At 50.4% G+C, this 19724-nt stretch overlaps 2 protein-coding genes across 2 annotated transcripts; one reads left to right on the plus strand and one right to left on the minus strand.

Moving 5' to 3' along the window:
* Window positions 1–10258: 10258 nt before the first annotated feature.
* On the plus strand, window positions 10259–15810 carry RNF39 (ring finger protein 39). Its single transcript, XM_060163419.1, has 4 exons — window positions 10259–10880; window positions 12536–12558; window positions 12772–12863; window positions 14378–15810. Exons 1-4 carry the CDS (start codon window positions 10395–10397, stop codon window positions 14956–14958), a joined length of 1182 nt encoding a protein of 393 aa, XP_060019402.1. The 5' UTR covers window positions 10259–10394; the 3' UTR covers window positions 14959–15810.
* PPP1R11 (protein phosphatase 1 regulatory inhibitor subunit 11) lies at window positions 15751–18908 on the minus strand. The gene is made up of 3 exons (XM_060163432.1): window positions 18629–18908; window positions 17425–17533; window positions 15751–16985 (listed from the first exon to the last, which is right to left on the minus strand). Exons 1-3 carry the CDS (start codon window positions 18695–18697, stop codon window positions 16783–16785), a joined length of 381 nt encoding a protein of 126 aa, XP_060019415.1. The 5' UTR covers window positions 18698–18908; the 3' UTR covers window positions 15751–16782.
* Between the last annotated feature and the right edge of the window lie 816 nt (window positions 18909–19724).

Consider the following 19724-nt stretch of genomic DNA (forward strand, 5'->3'; position numbering starts at 1 on the left):
AAAGATATCTACTTCATGAGGATGAAATAAATTAAAATATATAAAAAGTGCTCTAAAAAGTAACAAGTATTATTATTGTCCCTTCTCCAAACTCATCTCATTTCCAACTTAGTTCTGACAAATCTTCTCCCCAGGTCCAGTCACTTCTGTGAGAACATCTCTCTCCCCTCCATCTCTGTTCCCCATTCATTCCTGGTGCTATTGTTTCACTCTCCAGTCCCCTTCATCTAAGTTGATGGGCCCTGTTCTCCACTAATTCCTCCTGTGACTTCTCTGCAGCCTTTGCCTTTCTCCTCTTACGTGTAAATGAATCTTTACAGCTTCCTCGGAGCCATCCCATGAACTTTGGTGGGGTCATTTTCCTCCACCTCCTGGAAGCCCCTCCCTGTCCTTCCTGCCACACACACCACCCCTGGTGGGGGGCGGTCGGGGGGCCGCCGGGCGTGGCCGGTGGATGCCTCTACCAAGCACTGGTTTCAAGACGCTCGCAAAGGTGCTCAGAGATGGGAGATAAAAGGGTGCGAGATGCCACGCTCTACACAGGGACGGGTTTGATGAGGGAAGCCGCAGAGTCCCCAGATCCCGAAGTCAGTTTTCCTCCCAGGGACGCAGGGCAGGGCAGGGCGGGACTGTGCAGCAGGGGAGTGTTGAGGGAGGGGGAGGAAAAAGGAGTACATCTGAGGCTCTGGAGGAAGTCAGAGGGAGAGGCTCCTGAACTAATTGGCAGGCTGGATGCCAGCAGCATGCCAGTGATGTTTTGGCGACAGGTCACCTGGGAAGAGGAAGGGAGGGAGGGACAGTCCATCATGTGGGTCAAGACCTGAGAGGCACGTGAGGCTCTCTCAACAGCTCTCCAGCTCATTAGGCTTTTCTAGGTCACTCCCTGTGTTGCTGTCTCCCTCAAGGGCGCCCCTACTCTGCCTCACGCTTGCTTTCATGTTTCTGACTTGGTCTCTGTGACTCATAATCCATGTCTCTGACTCTCATTGTGTCTCTGTGTCTCTGTCCCTGGGAGTCAGGAATCAGGGTTCTAACACTGGGTTGGGAGAAGAAGCCCTTGAATCCCAGTCTTGACTGTGCACCTCGGCAGCCTTGACCTTGGGCAAGCAAGGCTGGGCCCTGGTTTCATCCCTGTAATTCCCCTGGAGCGGTTAGTGAAATTTTAAAAATAATAAGAAGCTTTAAAGATTATAAATTTCTATATAAACATGAACTATTCTTTTTGGTTCTGTCACTGCTCATAATGTCATACGCTTACCTAGGGCTTGATGGAAGAAATGTTCACATGTTGAGGTATGGGGAAGTCACTCTGGCTAATACATGATTTGCTTGGTCATATGTTAACTAGAACAGCCCGTCTTACAGCCTGTCAAGCATGCATCTGCTTTAACCATTAAGGAAAAGAATGTATTTAATAAACAAAAATGGGGCTTCCCTGGTGGCGCAGTGGTTGAGAGTCCGCCTGCCGATGCAGGGGACACGGGTTCGTGCCCCAGTCCAGGAAGATCCCACATGCCGTGGAGCAACTAATCCCGTGCACCACAACTACTGAGCCTGCGCTCTAGAGCCCACCAGCCACAACTACTGAAGCCTGCGCGCCTAGAGCCCGTGCTCCGCAAGGAGAGAAGCCACCGCAATGAGAACCCCACGCACCGCAGAGAAGAGTAGCCCCCACTGGCCGCAACTAGAGAAAGCCCGCGCACAGCAACGAAGACCCAACACAGCCAAAAATAAATAAATAAATAACAAAAAAAACCTTAAGACTCTGCATATCTAGTCTCTGCCTAAGTTTTTATCCACCTTATACCATCTTTACCCCCCAGCTCCCCATGCACCAGCTTTGGGTTTTTGTTTGTTTGTTTGGCCATGCTGCACAGCTTGTGGGATCTTAGCTCTCCAACCAGGGATTGAACCCATGCCCTTGACGGTGAAAGCGCTGAGACCTAACCACTAGACAGCCAGGGAATTCCCCCAGCTTTGTTTAAATTAGCCCAAATTGTTCTTGCCTTAGAGTCTTTGCAAAGCTGTTTCCTCTGCCTGGAACGCCCTTCCCTCCTCTCTGTGCCTGATGAACTCTTATTCATCTCTCAGGTCTCCTCTTAAATGTCATCTCCTCAGAGAGGCCTTCCTCAGCCCCTCATCTAAATTAGAGCCCCCTGCTGTCAGTCTCTGTGCTGGATCTTTATAAAGTTGCCAGATTTAGCAGGTACAAATACAAGACACCTACTTGAAATCTGAATTTCAGATAAATAATGAATTTTTTTTTTAGGATAAGTATGCCCCCAAACATATTTGGAAGATATTTATATTTTTTTAAAATTAATTATTTACCTGAAATTCAAATTTGCTTGTATTTTACCTGGCAACTCTAGATACGTGGATTGACTTTATTCCCATTCTATCTGGTTGGACAGTAAAAAACTATTTCTCAGAGATTTTTGCAGCTAGGGTTCTGGACATGAATTAAGTTCGGCCAATTAGATGTGTTTGTTCTTTTTTTCCTAATTTTAATTATTTATTTTTTGGCTGCATTGGGTTTTCATCGTTGTGCGCGGGCTTTCTCTAGTTGCAGCCAGCGGGGGCTACTCTTCGTTGTGTGAGCGGGCTTCTCATTGCGGTGGCTTCTGTTGTTGCAGAGCACGGGCTCTAGGCGTACGGGCTTCAGTAGTTGAAGCACGTGGGCTCAGTAGTTGTGGCTCACGGGCTCTAGAGAGCAGGCTCAGTCGTTGTGGTGCACGGGCTTAGTTGCTCCGCAGCATGTGGGATCTTCCTAGACCAGGGATCGAACCCATGCCCCCTGCACTGGCAGGTGGATTCTTAACCACTGCACCACTGGGGAAGTCCCAGATGTGTTTGTATGAGATTTGAAAGGCAGAAGTGAAGTGGAAGCCATTTTCCTATAGCAGATGGTCAGGTGGACAATCTCCAATAAACATGAGAGGTGCATGGGAGTAGGACACTTGGGGCAGTGGCTGCTATGCTATCAGTAGCTGCAGCATTTCTCGCCTATGGTGATTGACCTTGAAGCCAAGAGTCCAGTTAGGACCTAATGACTTTTAATTCTCCAGGCCTTTCAATGATTTTCTTGTCAATTACTTCCCTGTGTTAAATCTCTTGCTACTTAAAGTACCTAGAGTGATTTCTGCTTCCTGTACTGAGGCCTTCCTGGTACAGTTCTCATCACCCTGTACCTTCCTTCGTATCACTGTTTGTATACATTGTGTGATTATTCAGTATCTCTCACCCTCAGACTCTAAGCTGCCTGAGGGCAGTTGTTGTTATGCCCACCATCACACCCCAGTGTGGCTGTGAATGGACCTTGTCATTTGCTCTTCCTATTCCTTGTCAAGCTGGGCCCCAACTCTGGGCATATACTGAGTAGTCAGTTAATACCTTTTTAATTGAAATGAGTGTCTAAGAAACAGGAAGCAGTTTGCTCTTGCGCTCTTGAAGGATGAGGTCCACAAAGGCTTCCCCACTTACCAGTTATCTTGGACAAGTTAGGACACCCCCTCTAGGCCTCAATTTTCTTATCTGCAATATAAGGGTTAAAGCCCCTTTCAACTCTAATATTCTACAAATCTCTGATTCTTTGAACTCTGTAATATAGGCAGGAATCAGAGTCAAATTAGCTACACTTGGTGCACTGTACAGGTTAATACACTGTTTGTTTGGAAGACTCATTCTTCCTGATGGGGAAATGGGCAGGAAATGAGATGCTCATCTTGAATACGTGAAACAGGATGAGAGTTAGAAAAGGAAATGGAAAGAAAAGATGACTAGGACAAAGTGAATGTCTTAAATACATAAATTGGACCATGTAAATTCCCCTCTTAAAGCCCTTCAGTGGCATTGCACTTTGTAGAACAAAACTCAACTTCTTATCCTGGTCCCTAAGGTCCTGCACAGCCTGGCTCTTAGTACCTCTCCAATCTCATTTTAAACCATTCTCATCACACCTCATAGCATGTGATCTTCATCCAGATCTTTCCTACTTCAGGGCCTTTGCACCTGCTGTTCCCATTGCCTGGAAAGCTCTCCCCCAACTCTTTTTACTGCTGGCTCCCTCTTATCAGTCAGGGCTCAGCTCAAATGTCACCTCCTCAGAGAAGCTTTTTCGAACACCCTTTTAAAAGAAGTGTGCATGTCCTACAGTTAATTCCTTGTATATTACCCACTTTATATTCTCCAAAGCACTTATCACATCTATAATTATCTTGTTAATTTATTTGTTTACTTGCTTATTAGTTAGTCTTTCTCAATAGGATCTAAATTGCTAGAGGGGGACTTCCCTGGTGGCAGTGGTTAAGAATCCACCTGCCAATGCAGGGCACATCGGTTCGATCCCTGGTCCAGGAAGATGCCACATGCCACAGAGCAGCTGAGTCCATGCACCACAACTACTGAGCCTGCACTCTAGAGCCCAGGAGCTATAACTACTGAGCCCAGGTGCCGCAACTACTGAAGCCCGCGCACCTACAGCCCGTGCTCCGCAACAAGAGAAGCCACCGCAATGAGAAGCCTGCACACCACAAGGAAGAGTTGCCCCCGCTCGCTGTAACTAGTGAAAGCCCGCACGCAGCAATGAAGACCCAACGAAGCCTAAATAAATAAATAAAATTGCCAGAGGAAAGGGACCATGGCTGGCTTGTTCACCACTGTATCCTAACTCCTAGAACAGTGTTTGACATACAGTAGGTGCTTAGTAAATAGCTCTTGAATGATTAAATGAATGGATGAATAAATGCATGGCTCTTAAAGGAACACTGCTAAAGGATGGGGGAATAAGAAGGCTTAGGGAGCACTGAGAAGAGAAGAATGATTAGCAAATGTTTAAGGGGGAATTTAAAGGATAGATAAAGTAATGTCAGTGACATTGATGGGGGGTTGTCAGAAGGAAGGAGAATAAATGAGTATCCAGAATGAACTTGAGGAGGGGCAACATCCTGGAGAAACTGTTAGCCTTAAGCAGGGATTTAAAGGGAGAGGGACAAAGGAGGCTTACAGGAGGGAAAATAAAGTCTCAGAAGAGACGAAGTAATTTTTAAGGGAAAGAGCACAGAATTTGGAGGCAGTAGATCTGCATTTCAGTCCTGGCTCTGCCTCTAACCAGCTGTTTGAGCCCAGGCAAATCCCTTACCGTGCTGGAATCTGACTCCTCACTGTAAAATGGCTGGACTCTCAACCCTGCAGCTGTTAAAAGGTTAAACAAGAGACCAGGCAATAAAGATGACAGTCCTATATAACCTTGGTCACATTTTTGAGTATCAGGATTGTTTGGTTAATCTGGTCAAATCCTTGTCGTCTATCTCTATCTTAAGTTCACCCTTCCTGAATCAGGGGGTGTTTTACCCAGAGTTCCTGGAGCCCTTGAATAGGAAATATTCCTATTCCTATTCCTAATAGAGCCGTGCTCTATTAGGACTTTCAGTTCTGTTAAAGCACATTGTAAACAGCAGTCTTTTAAAAAAAAGAATCTTAAAAAAAAAAAAGAAGAGTCTTTCTGGAAGCAATCGAATTCGAAGAAAATCTTTGGGAAGGGGAAGAGTAAGTGGGAATTGAGAAAGAGTAATGGTCTCCTTCATTTGTGCTTCTTACCCCTGGGCCTCTTTTCCCACTTCCAGTTTTTTCCCCAAAGATGCTTCACATTCTTTGTTCAGGCTTTTTCATTTGTCTCCTGCTCAACCCAACCCATCCTTCATTTATAAGCCACCTCCTCCAGGAAGTCTTCCTGAAATCGTTTTCACTCATTCTCTGATCTGTAAACATAATCCTCCACTCACTCTTCTCCCCTCAGCACACCTTTACAATTTGGTAATGACATATCTTGGTTGATGATAGATATACCTTGTTTGCCTCATCACACTCCCTGATTCAGTAATGGCAGATTTTGGATGATGATGGATATATTTTACCTGCCTTATCATACTTCCTAAGGGCAGGGACCTTGGCTGGCTTGTCATCAGTCTCCCAAACACCTTTTCATATCTCCCTCTCCCTCTCCAAGTCTCCCAAAGACTTGTAGGCTCTTTATTATTACTTTTTAAAATATTTATTTATTTGGCTGCGCCGGGTCTTAGTTGCGGCATGCGGGATCTAGTTTCCTGGCCAGGGATAGAACCCAGGCCCCCTGCATTGGGAGCACGGAGGCTTACCCACTGGACCACCAGGAAGTCCCAAGACTTGTAGGCTGTTTAAAAAGATGGGGATGTGACTGATATGGGGGAGAGATAAACTGAAGAATAAACAAAAAGAGAGAAAAAAAGGAAGAGATGGAAAAGAAATGAGGGGATTAGGTAAGGCCTTCGCACCTCTAGCATCTCCAGGGCCATGCATGGGTGTTTAGTTGCAACATTCCACAACACCACAAGCAGACATCCTGGAGAGAGCTGGAAAGAGGTGCGAACAGTTATGTGGGAGACACCTACATTAAGAAGATGTGGTGCTAACAGAGAGGCAGGATCCAGTCACGGTCAACTAGAGCAAGCCAAGCCAAGCCAAGCCAACACACACTAACAATCACCTCCACCCTCCCAGCTCTCCGGAGACAGAATAAACCCAAGGGGGAGTTAGAGGATCAAGTGCAGAGTTGATGGAGATTCTGGTGAGGGAGGGAGACAGTCATGAGAAGTGAGACATTTCCTGGCAACGTCTGTTTCCAAATGCCTTTTCCCTGCACTACATGTCCTAAAATCATTAAGTGTGAACTCACAGCAACTACTGCTTAAAAGCTGAGCTAAAGCATTTTTAGCAGAAATCCTCATCATCTGGTTGTAGAACGCAAGTTTCAGCTGGATCATGAACTTCTTGAGCCAGACTGAACACCATGTCTCACTTCATATGAGCATCCCCCAGCACTGGGCCTGGCGTCTGCCAGTGAAGAATGACTGTTGATTGAGAAGGATAAGAATATCTGTGTCTGTAATGGACACCAAGGGGGGAAAGAGGTGGGGGGGGGATGAATTGGGAGATTGGGATTGACATATATACACTAATATGTATAAAATAGATAACTAATGAGAACCTGCTGTATAAAAAACAAATAAAATAAAACTCAAAAATCTAAAAACAATAAAAAGAATATCTGTATCTGGCATTTAGAAGATCTAAGCAGAGTCAGTCAAAAGATTCTTTCACGTTGCCCCATTGGTGATGGGCAGTTCAATGACTGGCTATATATTTATGGAGACCGTCTGTGTGCCAGGCACGGTTCCGGGTTCAGGGAAAACAGCAGTGACCAGGCTAGGTTCCTGTTCCTATAAAGCTACCTTCTGTTGGATAGAAACAGATCAAACCAGATAAATAGATCATTTCAGATAGTGATAAATACCATGAATCAATATATCTGGGTAAAGAGACAGTGAGCACTTTGGAGGAAAACTACTTGAGATACAGTGGTGAAAGAAGTCTCTCTGAATATGCTACCTTTGAGTTGAGACCTGAATGAGAAGGTGGAGACAGCCACGGATATTGCTAGAGGAAGGAACATGAGTGCAAAGGCCTGGCGGTAATGTCAGTCTTGTTATGCTCAAGGAACAGAAAATATAAGGCACTGCAGGTAAAGCATAAGGAGCAAAATGGGGAGGGGAAGGTCCACCTGTAACCTCAACATGTAAGACAGTGGGTCCCCCCTTGGTTAAACATTGGAATCACCTGGAGAGCTTTTAAAACTCCTGATTCCTGGGACCCATCCCCAGAGATTCTGTTTAATTATCTGAGGTGTCTCCTGGGCATCAGGAGTTTAAAAGTTCCCCCAGTGACTTTAATGTGCAACTAAGGATGTGAACCATCGACTAGGACTTGAAGGTCATAGAAAGGCTCTTGAACTGGTGACGATACAAGGTTCCTGATGAGACTCAGAGGCATTTCTCTGATATTCCAGGCCCAGATCCAGAAAGAACCCAATGTCCAAGAGGCCTTGGGGTGGGGATAGATCCAAGAAAATGAAGCAGTCCAAAAAAAAAAAAAAGAGAGAGAGAGACAGAGACAGAGACAGAGAGACAGAAGAGGACAGATAAGAAAGCCCAGAGAGGCAGAGAAATCTGAAAAACGTGACAAACTGGAAGGGGCAAAAACAAGTGCATACAGTCCCAAAGGGCCAGAGACTGAGGGAGAAAGGGAAAGCATGTGTATTAGTTTCCTATTTGCTACTGTAACAAATTATCACAAACTTTTGTTTGAAATCTGAGAAACAACACACATTTATTATCTTATAGTTCTGTAGTTCAGAAGTCTAAAATAGGATTTACAGGGCTAAAATTAAGCCCTGCCGGCGGGGCTGGATTCCATCTGTAATCCATCTCCTAGCCTTCTCCAGCTTCTAGTGGCCACCCACTTCCTTTGCTCATGACCCCCCATCCTCAGTCTTCAAAGCCAGCAACGTCAGGCTGAGAGATAAGCTTCTATCTCTCTGGTTGTCTTCTTCCGCTTCTGTCCTCCACTTTTTTCTTTTTTTTCTTTGGCTCACCATGCAGCATGTGGGATCTTAGTTCCCCGACCAGGGATCCAACCAGCACCCCCCTGCAGCGAAAGTGTGGAGTCTTAACTGCTGGACCGCCAGGGAAGTCCTTGTCCTCCACTTTTAAGGATGCTTGGATAATCTAGAATAATCTCCCTACTTTAAACTCAACTGATTAGCAACCTTAATTCCATCTGCAAGCTTAATTCCCGTTTGCCATGTAAGGTAACATGTTCACAGGTTCCAGGAATTAGGACATAGACATCTCTGGGGGAACTTTATTCTACCTATCATTACATGGATGTCCATTTTACAAAATAGACTTTGGTCATATCTGAAATCTTTTTCTTGGATAGCTGTGTGTTTTATGAGCATGGAGCTGGGAGGTTTTTCCAAGATGAGTGTGTTGATTTGTGTACCTTGTTTATCAGGGTGTCACGTTTGAGTGTCTCCCTGATAAGTAGGGGAAAGAAGGATGCCTGGAGGAGTTGCCTAATAACATGCTGCTGCTTCATAAAGACTTATTGTTGTTGTATTGCTGTTCTAATTGACAATAAAACTAATGACAGAGTGTCTCTTTGCATGTGTTCTTTGAGTATGTCTATCTGTCCCTAAATAATTCTGGATGTCCGTCCCAGTGATATTCAGTGTGTATGAGACTATTTGGGCATATCTGTGATTTTGCATTATATGAAAGTATCTGCCTATTTGTGCATTTTGGGGCATTTAGACATTGCTGGATGCACACGCATGTTTGTACAACAGTGTGTGTGATCATAGTTGTAGACATCTGAATGTTTACTTATTCACAACCGCACAGGGGTACCAGACAGAAAGGCCTAGCGTGAGAGAGGTGGAGGAACTAGGAAGAAGAGGGAGCAAGGAGGAAGAAAGGAAAGGAGGGAAGAGGAGAGGAAAGGAGGAAAGAGACAGAGAGATGGAGGTGAGGGAAGAGGGCATGAGGAAAACTCCGGAAAAAAAAAAATCAGAAAGTAGAAGGGAGTTCTAGGGATCTGAAATTAAAGAGCGGCAGGGTGGAATCACAGCAAGGCCATGAATCAGAAGATCTGGGTATGGTTCCACTTCAGGTCATTCCCTTACTGTGTGACCTTGACAGTGCCAGGTCTCTGGGCCTCAGTTGACCAAAAGAGTGAAAATAGACAACCTTTGGGTACATGCCGAAGAAGGAGAGAAAGAGAAAAGTGGAAATAAAAACATACACAGGGAAAAGAGAGACAGACAACTAGAAAGAGAGACATAGGAAGAAACAAGGGAGGCCATGGGAGCCAGCCAGAGGTACAGCTGAGAGAGCCCTACGCTGACTCCTTGAGGTGGGGGTGTGGGCGCCTGCTCTCCACCACTTACCCCACAGCTTCAGTGTCCTCAAGCCCTTAATAGGTAAGGCAGAAAGATGGAGAGGAGAGAGGCCTCTGGAATGCCAGCCACACACCAACACTCAGAGGCCTGCCAAAGCCGCACAAACCAGGATCCCTGCTTCCTGGCCCCAGGCCCCCAGATGTAGGTGTGCCAGCCACCTAGAATGACACACCCTGGCGATGTGGGCACACATGCCAAAAGCGAGCCGGGGCGCCCTGCCCACCTGTACACAGCAGGCCAAGGCGGAGGCGAGATTCGAGCAATTCGGGGGGGGCGGTGACGGGGGCTACCCACCCCACACCTTGATACCTTGCCTCCAGAGCGCCCCCTAGCGAACACCTCCTTGGCTCGAGACCTAGATGTCCCTTCCACCCTCCTCCTCCAAACCTCACGGGGAAGCGGGAGAACCAGATGGGGTGTTACGCAAGCCCTGATGTTTACCTCCCGCAGGGGCCTCCTCCCTCCCTATAAAGCCTGACGTAGTGAAGAGATTGGCGGAGACAGACTGGTTGAAGAGAGAGGCGATTCCAGGAGAGCGCCAGAAAGCGTCAGAAAGTTAATGTGGGAGGCGGAGAGAGGGGCAGCGACGCAACCAGCAGCAGAGGCGCTCAGCCACCTGAGTAGCCCGAAGGTGGTCGCGACGGTCGCGGAAGGGACGGCGCCCGGACGCTGGCTCCCCATGGAGGCATCCGAGCCGCTGGGCCGGGGACTGGTGCAGCGCCTGGAGCAGCTAGCGACGTGCCCGCTGTGCGGGAGCCTCTTCGAGGACCCGGTGCTCCTGGCGTGTGAGCACAGCTTCTGCCGCGCGTGCCTGGACCGCCGCTGGGGGACCCCGCCGCCTCCCGGCTCCGAGGTGCCCCCCACCGCCTGCCCGTGCTGCGGCCGGCCGTGCCCCCGCCGCAGCCTGAGGTCTAACGTGCGGCTGGCGGTGGAAGTGCGGATCAGCCGCGAGCTGCGGGAGAAGCTGGCCGAGCCCGGGGCCCGAACTGGGAAACGCCGAGGGGGCCGCATCCCCACCATGGGCTGCCTGGCCCCGCACGGAGAGGTGAGGCAGGGGTGCGCTTCGCGCGTCCGCAGCTGTCGGCCGAAGGGGCCATCCGCGGGCTCCCTGGGGAAGCGGGGAATGTCACCTCCCGAGCTGGGGCCCTTCTCGAAGTTTAGGCAAAAGATGGAGCTGGGGAAAGAAAAGCAAAGGACGGGGGGGCGGCAGCTGTCAAGTGAGAGATGCCGGGAGGGAGTTGACGCTTTGCCCAGAGCGAAGCTGGACGGATGCCTGAGTCTTGGGAGAGGGGCTGGAGGGAAGGGGTTGGGGCACCAGACAGAACAGGAGGAGACCCCTAAGGCCCGGCGAAGAGCGCGGGAACTGGGAGGCTGGGAAAAGACGCCGCTAGGCGCCCCGGAGGCGGAGGCCAGGCGGAGGGGAGGGTGCTGGGTGCCTGGGAGGTTGGTGAGGGAGATCAGAACTCGCTCAGCGGAGGAGAAGCAGGAGGGAGGATGGACAAAAAGCTGGAGTGGAGGGGCGGGGAAGGAGGCGGCTGTCACAAGTTGGGAAGAAGGGAGGGAGGCAGATCCAAACTCCCCTGCCGTGTCGTGGGGTGGGTCCCCGGGCTCCGGCCTGGGCCTTGCTGTGTTGTTATTGTTATCCTCCGCTCCTCCCAGGGCCCCAGGCAGAGGCGGCCACGGGTGGAGGCAAGGTCCGGGAAAACAGACGTTGGGACCTCTGGCTCCTCTCCACATCCCACCCTGATCACCCACCCACCTAGCCTCCCGCGTCCCTCCTGGGCCCTGACTCTTTGGCCGTCAACCAACCCCATTCCCTTGCCGACCCCCAGGCGCCCCGCATTCCCGCCTGGCTTCTCGCCAGCAGCCGAGCTGGTCTCGAGTCTTGCTTCCACCCTTTGAAGTCTACATATACCTAGTCTAGGTGTAATTGGCATAATTAGGCAAATTGCCTTTCCTCTCTCCCCTTCACTGGGTCTGCCCCAGTCTTTCCCACTAGACTGCGAAGTCGGAAGAGGGAATCCTAGTATTTGGATGGGGAGCATTCAGCGCCCTCTCCTGGCTCTCATGGTACCCTGCAGATCTGCTGGGCCTTCTGGGACACATCCAAGTCCAGCTGCTTCCTTGGTCAGGGTAGAGAGACACAGAACAAAGGGCCCTATAAACGACACTGGGCTTTTATGGCAAGAGGGGAAGCAGCTTTATTATAAGGATTTTATAAATGAACTCTTAGCCTAAGGACTCTAAGTATGTGTTTGGTCTGTGTGATGGAGGAGGCGGGGGATGTTTATCTGGGATACACCCTCAGTAAGGTGGATAAGGATGGGGGCCACTGAGAAAGGGAAGGGGGGCGGGCTGGGAGGAAACAGGGAACGGTGAGGACTCTGGGGGCAAGAAAAAAGCCTGGATGAGGCTGGGGAAGGGGAACTGAGAGGCTTTGCAGCACGGCAAAGGGAGGAGGACGGTAGGGGTGGAGTTAGGAGGATGAGAAAGTGGTGACTGAGAGGAAGGAAAGGTCATGAAAAGGGAAGGGGGAGAATGAGAGGAAAAGGGAGCACAGGGGATAAAGAGGTGAGATCAGTCGGAGATGCGAGGAGGGACCTCACCAAATCAGACCCAGCTACCTGAGGAGGTGGGGGAAGAGCTCCCCACAGTATGAAGCCCAGAGCTCACATCCATGTTTTTTTCTGCCCACCCCAGGATACGAAGAAGACATGGAGAAGGTGAGTTCCATGTTTACTGTTTTTTCTTTTCCACTATCAGCTGCCACGTCCATCTTCTTACAGGAGCCACACCTTTGTCCCCACTCATAGACAGGTTTTGAGGGTGTGGCCTCACCCTTTTCTGCTCCAGAGGTGTGAGTGGGATAGAGGTGGGGACATCAGAGAGCAGAGGGTGTCTACCAATTTCCTGACCCTTCTCCCTCATCTATCCAGGTTTGATGCCCCAACTCCCAAGTCATCTAACTCAGAAGACGATCTCCCTGAAGATTACCCAGTGGTCAAAAACATGCTTCATAGACTGACGGGTAAGGAAGGCACAAGGGAGGGAACTAAATGAGAGGCTGTTTTCAGTTTATTCCCTTCTCTCTCTCAAATATGATCAAGTCCTTTTTGATGTCTGTATTAGTTTCCTAGGACTGCCATAGGAAAGCATTGCACACTGAGTGGCTTAAACAATAGAAATTTATCGTCTCATCGTTCTAGAGGCAGAAGTTAAATGATTCTAGAGGTAGAAGTCAAGGTGTCAACAGTGTTGGTTCCTTCTGCGGGGTGAGAGGGAGACTCTGTTCCAGGACTCTCTCCTAGCTTCTGATAGCCTCAGGCGTTCCTTGGCCTGTGGATGGCATTCTCCCTGTCTTCACAGCATCTTCTCTCTATACACACTTGTCTTTGGGTCCAAATTTCCCCTTTTTATAAGGACACTGGATATATTGGATTGGGGTCCACCCTAATGACCTCATTTTAACTTGATTACCTCTGTAAAGATTCTATTTCCAAATACAGTCAAATTCTGAGGTATTGGGGGGACTTCACAACTTTCGGGGGGGAACACAATTCAACCTATAACAAGGTCTATCCTTCATTCCTCATATTCCAGCTATTCTCTCCTCTTACCCGTTCATACACTCACACAACAGACCCCTAGGGGTCAGCTGCTTCTGGGGAATCCCTGCTGCCACCACTTCTCATCACTCCCTTCCAGAAGTGTCCCAGGATTCCCACGTCTCCTTGCCCCTGAGGCTCTGGGCCTTCTCTGCAGCTTCTGGGGAGTTCCTTCCATCACTTCCAAGGCTGCCCTCTACCCTTCTTTAAACTGCCTAGAGAAGGTGCTCCGCCCTCTTGGTCACCCACCATCCCACCCAACCCAGATTGCTTCTAGCACCCCTAATCCAGAAATCTTTCCTCAAAGCACCCCATACACACAAGGCCAATGACTAGTTCTTTCTGGTCCCTTTGGCTATCACCACCTTCTCTCTCCTCTGCCCTGCGCTCCCTATAGAAATAGGCCTGTCTACTCCCACCTGTTCCTGCGGGTGGTGGGCTGGTTTCTCAGGATACTTGGATTTCTCCCTCTGGCCCTCCCCTCTATCACGTGCGGTGCTGGTATCTGGTATCAGTCTTCCTCTTTAGCTCCATCTTCTCCATCCTGTTGACCCAGCTCCCACCCCCCCACCCCCACCCCAGATGCTGCAGATTGAGGTATCAGTCCTCACCCTCCCTAGAAGTCAGACGAGCCTCACTCTGCCGCCAAGCCCGCAAACCCGGGCAACCCCTCCTTCAGTCTCTGCACTGTGCCCCCTGCCCTGGGCCAGCAGGGTCCTTCTCCAAGTTCAATTCTCCAGAAGGAAGTGGCCCATCAGCGCAGGTTGGGTCTTGCCCAAGCCTGCTCTTCGTATGCCTTCACCCTCTTCGGTCCTACAGCAGCCTTTTGAGCTGCTGTGGGCCTCTTGTGTACCCTCCGCGCATCCTCTCCATCCTATCCCTCCTCTGATTCGGAAAGCCAGCTCACACGGTCCTCCCCCTGCTTTCTCCTCTCCAGCCGACCTGACCCTGGATCCTGGCACCGCTCACCGCCGCTTGCTGGTCTCCGCGGACCGCCGCAGCGTCCGACTGGCCCCACCGGGGACACCCGCACCCCGCGACGGCCCGGGGCGCTTCGATCAGCTCCCGGCGGTGCTGGGCGCGCAGGGCTTCAGGGCTGGCCGCCACTGCTGGGAGGTGGAGATCTCCGACACCGCCTCCCGCGGAGACTCTTCCGGGGAGGATGAGGACGACGGGGAGAGCCGCTATGCCCTGGGCGTGGCCGGGGAGTCGGTGCGACGCAAGGGCAGAGTAGGCCTATGTCCCGCGGAGGCTGTGTGGGCCGTGGAGGATCGCGGCGGCCGCCTGTGGGCGCTCACGGCCCCGGAGCCCACCCCGCTGGGCGGCGCCGGGCCCCAGCCGCGGCGCATCCGCGTGGACTTGGACTGGGAGCGGGGCCGCGTGGCCTTCTACGACGGCCGTTCTCTGGACTTGCTCTTCGCCTTCCAGGCGCCCGGTCCCCTGGGTGAGCGCGTCTTCCCGCTGCTGTGCACCCGCGACCCCCGCGTCCCCCTCTGCCTCGTGCCAGCGGAAGGCTGAGAAGCTCACCCACAACCCTTATTCTGGCTTGGTCAGAAATAAGGCTGCTTCCTCTTGGGCACGGAAATCCTTACTCATTCCAGGCATCATGTCCACGCCCATTGCTGGTGTATTGATAAGCACCCCTCCACCTACATTGTCTGTTTTCTTCCAGATAGTTAGGATCTCAACTGGCCTCCAGTTTCCGCATCCATGCCCGAAGCTTAATTCATTCCTGCTCCCCCCACCAAATCTTGGGATGCTTCTCTCCCTTGGTTACCCCAGTACTTCCCAAGGGATCTCTCCCCTTCTATCTTTCCCGGGCCTGAATTGGGGAACAGGTCCTGCCCCATCAGTACTGGTAATTGGCCCATGTTTAATACACAGAGGCCCTGCCGGTCAAACATTTACCTCCCACCCCTGCCTCTCCTCCTGGCAAAGAAGGGCCCAGTGCCCTCTCCACAGGTCTGAGGGTTGGGTTTCCCTGCCTCGTCCATTCTGAGGTTTCTCCTCAAGAGAAACAAAAGCCTCCTCCCCCAAAACAAGAGGCTTGACTCTGGCCTGGGCCTTAGGGCCCTCTTTTTGGGGGAGAAGGGGGCAGGCCAGTTCTACTCCACCATGGCAGCTTTCTATGCTTACAGCCTTTTCCCATTAAGAACCTTCTTAAAACCTCCCCCCTGCACATACAACAAGCAACCAATGGTGCTACCTCTCCTTTCCTCAACCTGGGAATGGCCCAGACACCCCAAATTCACCCTTGTATATAGCCTCACTTCTTTCCCCATATGTATAAATGGGCCCGTATTTAACACATTTTGTGATGTTGGGTTATTTATTTTGTGCATCTGTGGCAATAAGTGAGATCTCAGTGGTGGTATGGATTTGACTGATCTCTGCAACTGTGCATGGCAAGAGGCCTGGAAAATGATATCTAGATCCCAGTAAGGGGTGGGGAAGGCCAGGACATCTGGGCTGGCAGAGACATCAAAGCCTAGGAAGGAAGGGGTGAGAGTACATCTCTTTGCTCCCTCCCTGTTCCTTCCTCTCCCAGGGACGCAGGCCCCTGGGACCGTGTTGGATCTGTCTCCTAAGCTGGAAGACCAAAGGCTGAGGAGATAGTTGGCTCTAAGTGACCAGTCTTGAAGCCAGCTTTGTCAGAAACCCTAAGTCACACGAGAATGGTGAGGGGAGAAGACATGACTATTTCTTTTTCCATTTCCCATTCTCCCAAGGTGAGAATGACAAAGACCTCTCTCTCTCCTAACTCCTCTTAAGGGCATGACGGGAGTGGGCAGGAGAGGAGGGAAAGGGCTAGGAGCCCTGAGGTCTCACATAAGACCTCACATCCCACAGGCAAGGACTAAGAGTTAGGATGACATAAATACATTAGTGGAAAAGCTCTAAGCCAGGATTAACAAGCATAGCTGGGGCAAGATTGCCTGGAATCTGACTAGGACCCTGGCAGTGAAAGCTGGGGCTGTTGGAAACCCAATTTAACTGTTTGGAACTCAAGTAGAGAGTGCAAGGGGCCAAGATAATTAGATCACAGGACAGGTAGTTTGGCAGTGAGAACAAAGGGAAAAGACTGGGACCAAGATGCCTGGATCCCTGAAGAGAGGAGGCAGAAATGAGGGCTGGGGGAACCCAGAAGCCTGGGTTCTGGAATAGCAGCAAGTCAGAATTCCAGGATCTCTGTCCACCCTCCTCCCCCTCTTCCCTCTATCAGGCAGAGGAGAGGGGAGGAGGGGGCTGGAGAAGGGACCAAACCATGGGTTAAGTCCCCGAGTAGCCACATGAATACATTCAGGGCCAGACAGACACAGGAATGGTGGGGCAGAGAGAAATTTAGTGCTGCATTGGCCCTGGAGGGGGCTGGGAGGGGTCAGGAGGCTGGGGAGGGGTGGTGGGGCTTGGTCCCGGGGTTGAATGACGCCGTCCTTTGCGGTGGCCCCGTACACAGTGTGTATGACCACAGCCCTCCTCTTCCTCCTCGTCACTCTCCGTGGAGCTCTCGCCAAAGGCCCGAGGTTTCTCATAAATACAGCAGCCTGGATTTGGAGGGAGGAGCCCAGTTAAAAAGGAGGAAGAGATAAGATGGAGCATCAGTTCCATTCCCATTGGATCTCAGTAAAAATCCCTACTTTCACCATTTTCTCCTCCTACCTTCCAGGAACCAACTTCCCCAGGCCCACATCCTGGGACTCAGACACCCAACTCCCTCGTCCTTTCCAGCCAGGAATCCGAAGCTCCACTTCTCCCACCTCAGATACCTCTTGACTTTACGCCTTGGCACATCCCAATTCAAGCCTCTCCCTACCTCTGTTCCTCTAACCTTAACCTTCTCTCCCTGATACCGGAGAACCACCAGGACAGCCACAGGATTGTGAGCATCTGGGGGCTTCGGGAAGGTCAGTGAATGTAAGAAGGCAGAAGACATGCTGAGGGGAGCCAGGACTCCAGGGTTACTGTGGGCCAACAATTACTCACATTTTGATGAGCGGCGGCCCATGTGTTCGTTGTCCACAGTGTCACTCGTCCATTCCACCTTTTTCTCTGGTTTCCGTTTCCGAAGTTTGATGGTTAGGCTCCGGTTCTCCTGGAACGTTAAGAAGGATGGCCATACCTAGCTAGTCCCCTCCTATTAACCTTTCCCACTTCCTCCCGGGGGCCTCCTCTCTTCCCTTCCCCCACTCAATCAGGATCAGACATAGTGCCAGAGGAGCTGAGGGCTGGGAGAAGATAAAATAGAACAGATTTTTGGCCTCAGGGAGTCCCTTGAGGAATCATGAAGTATTATTTCCTGTTCTTGGTAACCACTAGTATACAGAGAAGATACAATTCCTAACCTAGGAAAGGTCCCAGCAAATCTTCAAAGGAAAATATAATCCTCGCTGTTTCTCCATCTTCCTCCCCAAATCATCCTTGGTGGTATTAATACATGGAAATTATTTTCTCAGTCACCAATGCCTAATCTTTGATCTCCCTTTCTTTTTTTCCAGACCCCCTACTCTTTTTCCCATTAAAGAAAGAACTCTGTTCTCACCTCTCTCATCCTCAAGCCCAGCCCTCCCCACCTGTTATCCACCTATTCCCCAGCATCCTGGCATCTCTAGTAACTATTACTCTAAACTCCCTTAGTCCAAGGGTTATTAAACCCAACACAACCTTCTCCCTTTGAAGGCAGCTTAAGTTGTTTTTGCAAAAATACTACATTTTTCTCTATTTATATCTCCTCTGATTTTTCAAAATACTATCTTCATCTCCCTTTTCTTGTTCCCTCATTCCCTCTGCTTCCTTTTACAATCATTCCTTCAACAAATATTTACTGATAAGTATGGTTCCAGTCAAATTCCCCTGCAGCTGGCCTCCAACCATGCTTTCTCACACAGCCCTTCATTTACCCCCAGCACATCCCTTGCTCTTTAATCTCCAAATTCCCGTTTTTTCATTACTTATACACACCACCACTCCAAGAAGCATCACCTATATCCTAACTCTATTGCTGGTCTCTTTACCAGCCTTCTGCACCAACTCTGACACACCCCAAATCTCCCAATACCTTGAGATTCTCCCAACCCCACTTCCTCCCATATCCCCAGGCCCAGCCCCTCCAGCAACTCTCCAAAGCGCTATCCCTTCCCTCCCGGTATCTCCCCAACCCCTAAACAGCACCGCCCCCCGCCTTTCTCACGGGCTCGGTTGTCACGGTAACCGTTGTCTCAGTGACGGTCTCACTCAGCCCGGCCCCTGCCTCCGCCATGGCTAAGGCTGAAGAGAGGGAGGAGGGGAGGAAGGGGGATGAGGCACCCTTCTGTCTTTTCTGTGTCTCTGAGGTCTAAGACAATCGGTATCGGATTCAGATTAGTAGCCAGGATCCTCCACCTTCTTTTTTCCCCCTCTTCCTGGGCCTCCGCTGCCCCACCCCTGGGGATAACCTGTCCAACCCCACTTCCGGATCTCCGCTTCCGGGTGTGTGACGCATTCTGTGGTCCCCCTTTTCCCTTCCTGGCACTAAATGTGTCTAAGCTCAAGGTCGCCGGATTAGTTCCGCCGTAATGCGACAGTGCGCAGGCGCCGCAAGAAGGCTACACAACTTTGGCGGAAGGGGCGTCACTGCGATGTGGAAGCAGGGGCGGAGCGAGCAAGTGCAGCACGCGCATGCGCCACAGAGATTGAGCTGGAACCTGCGGTCAAGGAGGATAGAGTTGGGCTTGGCGCTGCAGACTGGTTACCGCACGTGGTTCAGATGTCCAGTAGCTGAGTCCATCCCACCCCCATCCCTTTGCTGTGTGGGAGCGCCGAGAAAACTAAGGGGCAATAATAATGATCCTACCACGGCCTAGCTTCGTTTTCTTATTGTTTCTTTTGGGAATTAAAGAATCGAGACCTGGGAGCAGTTAGAAACACACTTGATTAGGAATCTGGATTGGGCCTCTCTGGTGGCGCAGTGGTTAAAAATCCGCTTGCCAATGCAGGAGACACGGGTTCGTAGCCCTGATCCGCGAAGATCCCACATGCCGCGGAGCAACGAAACCTGTGCACCACAACTACTGAGCCTGCACGCCTACTGAGTCTACATGCCTAGAGCCCGTGCTCCTCAACAAGAGAAGCCACCGCAATGAGAAGCCCATACACTGCAACGAAGAGTAGCCCCCGCTCGCTGCAACTAAAGAAAGCCCGAGCGCAGCAACGAAGACCAAACGCAGCCAAAAAGAGCAAAACAAATACTGTATGCAGCCAAAAATAAAATTTTAAAAATCAAATTTATTTGAAAAAAAAGAATCTGG

Source organism: Lagenorhynchus albirostris, chromosome 10 (assembly GCF_949774975.1).
Source record: "Lagenorhynchus albirostris chromosome 10, mLagAlb1.1, whole genome shotgun sequence".
NCBI lineage: Eukaryota > Metazoa > Chordata > Mammalia > Artiodactyla > Delphinidae > Lagenorhynchus > Lagenorhynchus albirostris.